At 41.7% G+C, this 6,719-nt stretch overlaps 1 protein-coding gene across 1 annotated transcript; it reads left to right on the top strand.

The window, feature by feature from the left end:
- The first annotated feature begins 4,600 nt into the window (after positions 1-4,600).
- On the top strand, positions 4,601-6,361 carry LOC121938244 (cdc42 effector protein 3-like). The gene has a single exon (XM_042481516.1). It carries the CDS (start codon positions 5,374-5,376, stop codon positions 6,283-6,285), a length of 912 nt encoding a protein of 303 aa, XP_042337450.1. The 5' UTR covers positions 4,601-5,373; the 3' UTR covers positions 6,286-6,361.
- Positions 6,362-6,719: the final 358 nt, after the last annotated feature.

Genomic DNA, 6,719 nt, shown 5'->3' with positions numbered 1-6,719 from the left:
GTAATGAACAACTTGGAAAGGACTGTTTTGCATACTGCAAGAAATAAGTAGCTTTGCAAAATTATTTAAAAAGATGGGAAAAATGTACAAAAACAAAACAACAACCTACATTTATAACTATCATAAATATATTTTTTAAATAATTTAACAGAATTATTTTTTTAAAGCCCCCCTTTTCAGGTTATTTTCTTGTGTCTTTGTTGTTGTTTTCCTTTTCTTTTAATTTTACTGTTTATTTGTTTGGGGTTTTTTTTTTAGATTTTTTTTCTATTTTTTTGGCTCATTTCCTTATAAGTTGCTCATTGCCCTTTTCCATGCGTTTGTAAGAAATGAAGCCAGTTTGCCCAGGTTTCAAAGGGTTAATGTTCAGGGTGGCACTAAAGGGAGTATCGTGCAGATTACAAACGTGTGTGTGTGTGTGTGATTGAAAGACAGATTAGACCTGGCTGGGAACCTTAATGGCTGAACTGTAGGACAAACAAACTTTCCTGTCGTGCACTGACCCTGGAAAGCTTGTAGTGATGCTGTATTTACACATATGTTGGGTGCGTGTTGATGTCTGATTGCATGTTATTAAAGGTCCAGTGTGTAGGATTTAGTAGGCTATATCAGCAGAAGTTGAATATAATATATTAAGTATGTTTTCTCTAGTACATGAAAAACCTGAAAATACAAATCGTTGTTTTCTTTACCTCAGAATAAGTTGTTCTACGTATCTACATAGTAAGCGGGTCCTCATCCACAAAGATCGCCATATTTCTACAGTAGCTCAGAATGGAAAAATCAGACACTAGCTACAGACAGTGACATTCGTCTTTTGTGTCGGCAACCATAGTGAGTGGCTCCTCTATGATGAGGTGAGCAGCATCAGAGAAAACACTTATTTTTAAAGTGAAACTGTTTTTTTTTCACTGGATTTAATCACCTGGAATGTTTCTTTTGGCGAGAAGGAGCTTTATACTTCTCCGAAATCACACAGCTTTTTTTTTTTTTTTTTCTTTTAACATCAGTAGCTGCGGGAAAAATTGCATTTCATAATCTTTGGCTTCTTGATAAGAGATGTAACATCAGGTTCAGGGCCAAACTTTTGGTTAAACTGCATGTTGTTTCAACACACACAGAATTATGTTCCTTATTTGGATGAACTATTCCTTTAAAAGAACAAAAACGGTCTCTTGGACAGCTCAGCAGGACTCACTCCACCCTTCAGTTTTTAACTGGTTTTACTTTATTGTGTATTTGTGGTTGTGGTTTTGTTGGCTGGTTGTTTTTCATGGCCTTTAATGGAGCCTACAGTGGACGTCCTCCCTTCATTAGAGTTTGTTGACAGTTGTTTGATTCGTTTGTTCCACTTCTTCTGCAGTCGATTTTTCTTTGTGTTAAAATGAAGGCTGACAAGTTAATAATTCTCTGTAGCTTAAATTAGCCTGAACTGTTTATGTCTAATATATCTGTGTTCAGATGTTCTCGAGTTTTCTGTCTGATTTGTGGTCGATAGATGTCAGTGGAAGGGCACAGTGTGAAGAATAGTTACTTTGCAGATTAGGATTTCAGTTTATAAAATACACTGCATTGTTATAGATTAACTTTCCATCGGTACATAAATCAATTAAAGTAAGGTTCCCCTCGGCCACCTTCCTTTATGATTAAGAAAAAGAAATAGTCTACAGCGCAGACTTTTTGAAAGAAGTGGACATAGCCACCATGACGTTATCCGTTGGTTTGTGGACTCCCATTTTTGACTCCTTTTCGTTTACACTTCCTTCCGCTGTACGACAAAAATGAAGCCAAAATATCTTGGACAAGGCCACTGCAATCTTGCGCTGGTGACCTCATTGGTTATCTATGACGACAGCAGCACATGTAGATGCGGCAGTCAATAGCTCCTCAAGTTCTTGCTACTTTTTTGTTATATTTTTCTATTTTTTCAACACCATGGCCCTTGTGGCTGCTGAAGGGGCCATACAACCTTTCTATGATAGAGAAGCACTTGTCAACATCGGTAAAAGTTGTGTAGGGTTTGGACTGCATGCAGCAGACCGTGGAATTTTTATAGTAGCTGGTGATTTTGATCAACTCATCCTTCAACTCATAAGATGTAGCAGAATCAAGGACGAATTCTACTAATAAATCTTCCTTGTACCTTCTTCTACCCTCAAATGAAACGGGTTCAGAGTGGAGCCAGAGTCTGTGGAGTAGCAATCTCTGTGGTGTTGTGTTCCTGCACATACAGCTGTAGATCTCAAACTAAGCAGGTCCTAACCTAATGTCGAGCTACAGGCATTGAAATACTGCTAAAAACAAAAGTTTTTATGTAACCTAGATTTCCAAGAAAATTTGACTTTTCTGCCACAACTGGCTCAGTTCTAAACTTCAAATATCGCCTGAATGCCTTCTGAACTTTTGTGTAATTATTACCAGTATTGTTGCTCATCTAGAAATTTAACAAAACAAAAAAAATTCCTTGTCCACTAAAAAGTCAGTTTGGCTAAAAACATAAAAAGTCATGACATGTAAACAAAAACTGTATAGTCATCACTTCAGTATTTGTAATTACTGTGCACTCAGTTTTTGGTGAGTGAAAACCCCATCGTCTGTTAAAACAGTCATTACAACATTTAATCTTCTTTCCCTGATTGTTTTTTTTAAATAATTCTTCCACTTTCTGGATAGTACAAATATCTGCTTTTACGTAATCATTGCTGCTATGAAAAACAGGATTATTTCAGTCATGAGTTTTCTGGTCTTTTTATGTAACAGTGTTGCTTTTATTCCATGCAAATTAGACTAATACTCAATTAGTCCCACTTCCGATATAAACTTTGCAGCATGAAAAACTGAACTGAAGTTACATTATTTCAGCTTGTGTCCTGGAGTCACATTTTAGGAACATACACAGAAAACCTGATAGCTGGTGGTGAGAGTAGGTCCTCTTGGGGCGTCATTCAGGGGCTACACGTGATATTCTGTTGAGCTGTACATGCTGCAAGGTGAAAAGACTCCACCTAAAGTAAAACATAGCTCTGGGTCGCCGACAGTTTGTGTTGTGTTTGTTTTCTAAAGAGCTCCCTGTGAAGGAGCTGCAAAAAAACAGTGATATCAACTAAAAGTTTGTCCCAGAACACAACAACAGGAGTTTTATAGTTTTATACTTTAAGGATCCATCCAGCAGTAAACACATTCCTCGGTAAACACTCAGAGAGCCTGTGAACCCAAAGTCATGCGGTCACAAGATAAACAGCATTACACACTGATTTTTAAAGCTCTGCTTCTTTTATTTTTAAACTGTAGTGAGCAAACATGGAGGATACGTTGATTTGCAAAACATTCCGACATAATTCGAGTTACAAGATCTGAAAGTTTTATAAGAATTAAAAAAAAAAAAAAACTATGTTGAGAATTAAAGCTTCAGTGTGTAAGATTTAGGGGGATTTAGTGGCATCTAGTGGATGTGAATAAAAAACCTTGCAGATTGTAACCAACTGAAACTTCTCTGGTGTGCCAACTCCCGGTTAGGATTCCTTCAGTGTTCGTGGTTCAGGAGTTTTTTTTTTTAACCAGGAGCTGATTTATCTGCAGAGCTCTCTTCCTCTCCCAGACAAATGGACCAGGTGATTTAAACGGGTAAAAACACTGTATAAAGCGGTTTAATGATAAAAGTCTGTGTTTTTCCAAAGTTGTTTGGCTCATTGAGGAGGGGCTTCTTACTACAGCATATGTCATACAAGGAGCAGGGAAGTCCTTATAGGGCAGGCGGGAGGGTCTGTGGATTGATACAACAAACCCTGGACTTTCATCCGGAAGCCTGCTTTCCGCTTCCCATATGAACATTAAGCCAAACCATGATGTTTTTCTTTAAACCTAACCACATTTTATTGCATGGGGAAATAAACCTAAATATGAGGTGTTTTAAGTTTATTTTGTACATTTATTTTGAAATAGAATATATGCATCTAATGAGCAGAAACTGTACATTTTCTGTGAAAATGTATTGGCTGAAACATCTCCTGTGTACTGAGTGTGTTAAATACATATTCTTATTTTCAGGTAATTATGCACTATAGAAATCATACTTATCATATTTCATTCTGCCAATATATCCCCCTAAATCCCAAATACTGGACCTTTAATAACTATGTTTTCTATTCCAAGTCACTTTGTAGAAACTTTATACTCATTCAGAAAGTTTATAAAAGTATATAAAATATTTTTTTACGTTAAGAAACTTCCTTAAGCCACAAAAAGACACTAATTGTACTTGATTTTTTTTGTCATCATTTGAAGTGGACTACCTTTTTGTGATGGCGAGCATTACATTCTTCAAAATTTGTGACAAAACCTCTTAACATAAAACAAAGCTCTTCCTTATGTTAAACGAGTCAACTGCCAAAGGAATATTTGGGATGGTGACGGGATCAAAAGATCACAGAGCCCCTCAGGCGAGACCGGACTGTCGTCCCATAATTCACAGTGTTTGTCTCTGGAAAAGAGACAGGCAAGTTGCTGCAGAAGCCAAAAGCTTTTCAAAATCAACAGTTTCCATGCTGTAATTTGTGTTTCCACTAACTAAGCTGAGGGGTCCTCGGGGAATGCGTGACCAATTTTCTGCACTGATTCATGGAGTGACTCGCTGTAAGAGCAGCCTCAAGACCTTAAGTCACACATTTTCACACAATTACGGGGCAGGCAGACCCCTCTTAGCAAACACTTGGGATTCTCTGAGTGTTTTCCATCATATGTCCTCACTGAAAAGACGCTTGTAAATCTCCTCCCGCCTTCATTCCTCTCTCCCCCGGCTGCTGCCTCCTCCCTTCACCCCATCTATCTCCCCTTTCCTCCCTCTCTCTTCATCTTTCTGACCCTGTTTTCTCTCTCATTTCTCCTCACAGATCTCCAGCATTTTGATGTCACATTCCTGAAGTTTCTGAAGGCCGACCCGACGGCAGACAGCGATCCGGCCGAAGATCATATCCTTCATCCCTTCATCCCCTCAGTCTGAGGACGGATAAAGAGAGTTGGTGTTTTGAAGAGGACCTGGTGTTTGCTTGGATATGGCTTTTCTGTGTATGAGAGACAGACGCAGAGAGCAGATCTGAGGTCAAGGCCTTCCTCCTCCTCTCCCCCCGTCACATGACAGCTTGAGGCACAACCCCGGGGTTGCTATCGCTACACTGACCGACCTAAATACTTGTAAACTCAGTCGGAGGAGCAACACAGCCTGGATCTCTCAGTTGGGAGTGGAAACAGCCAGAAATATTTTTGTTTTATGAGCTGTTCGTTTACATTCAGCTTCACTTCTCCTGCTGGTGTTAAACACCGTCTCCAATAGAAAGTTTTCTCTTAATCATCTCACGTCGACCTGCCAGAACCAAAATGCCAGCAAAGACACCGATGTACTTAAAAACGACAACTCCAAAGAAGGGAAAGAGGCTGCGGCTTCGTGACATCCTCTCCGGTGACATGATCAGCCCACCGTTAGGCGACGTACGCCACAGCGCCCACGTTGGGCCTGAGGGAGAGGGCGACATGTTCGGAGACGTTGGTTTCCTGCAGGGTAAGATGGACATGCTGCCAGCTCTGAGTCGGACGCAGGACGGGCGATCTCACAGCGTGGAGAGACGGCTGGAGGACACCTACACCTCGAGACAGGACGCACACAACTATGCTTACAACGGTTACCACTACCAGCACACCGCCGACGGCCTGCTGAAAACCACCATCTCCATGCCGGTGTTCATCGCGCACGAACAGGCGCCACCCAAACCCCCGCGCCTCCACCTGGACGACCCCTCCCCTCCCAGTCTGCCCTCCCAGCAAAACCACTTCCACCCCCACCGGCAGCCTGCAGACTCAAGCCAGAAGCAGGCCAACAATCACGCAGACGGGCACAGCCAGCTGTTTGAGAACGGCATGGTGGGCCGTTTGGCGTCAGAGCCGTGCCGTGACATCTCCCTCTCCCCCGCCATCCGCAGGCTTGTCCCCTCGTCTGGCTCCTTCTCAGAGGTCTCCTCTGAGGACTCCATGTCAGAAACCTGCGGGCCCCTGGATGTTCGCCGGGGCCTCAGTCTGGACTCTGACGCTGGTCTGAGCAACGAGGATCTGAGGAGTGAGCGCAGCGAGTCGCCCTGCACCGCCTTCCACCCGACCAGCCTCATGGTCTCATCCGGCGTGTCGCGGTCAGACTCTATGGTGGGATTAGACCTGGATCTGGGTCCTTCTATCATGGAAGACGTCCTGAGTATCATGGACCGCTACAAAACGGAGGACAACCGTTGTGAGCTGTGAAGACGCATTCATGTGGATATTTTTTTATACATGATTTAATAAATCTATAAGACTTAATAAAGTAAATAAACTAAAGGAGCACAAAGGATGGAGGGCAAAGACCTGACAGCTGAGTTTAAAGGTCGTTGTCAGATTTAAAGGGATGTATGGTGGGGGTTGTATGAGGTACCTATCCAGTCAGTCAGAGTATTACATACAGTAGATGGTGGTATGTACACCCCCAGTTTGGAGAAAGCAGGTGGGAGTCCGACATGGAAGAAATGTACTGCTGTGGACGGGGTCAGCAACCAAACGTATTTTAGCCACCTAAAAAAAAGTTCCACCATCAGTTTAACCCATTGAAATCTGAGCTAGATTTCTTTCAAAAATACAGAAAGAGGCTCCAAGTCTTGAGTTACAAGAACATTACCAGTAATGTACCAAAAAAAAAAAAC

Source organism: Plectropomus leopardus, unplaced genomic scaffold (genome assembly GCF_008729295.1).
Source record: "Plectropomus leopardus isolate mb unplaced genomic scaffold, YSFRI_Pleo_2.0 unplaced_scaffold28973, whole genome shotgun sequence".
Classification (NCBI taxonomy): Eukaryota; Metazoa; Chordata; class Actinopteri; order Perciformes; family Serranidae; genus Plectropomus; species Plectropomus leopardus.
Note: the sequence above shows the minus strand (reverse complement) of the source record. Positions and strands in the feature narration are given on the sequence as shown.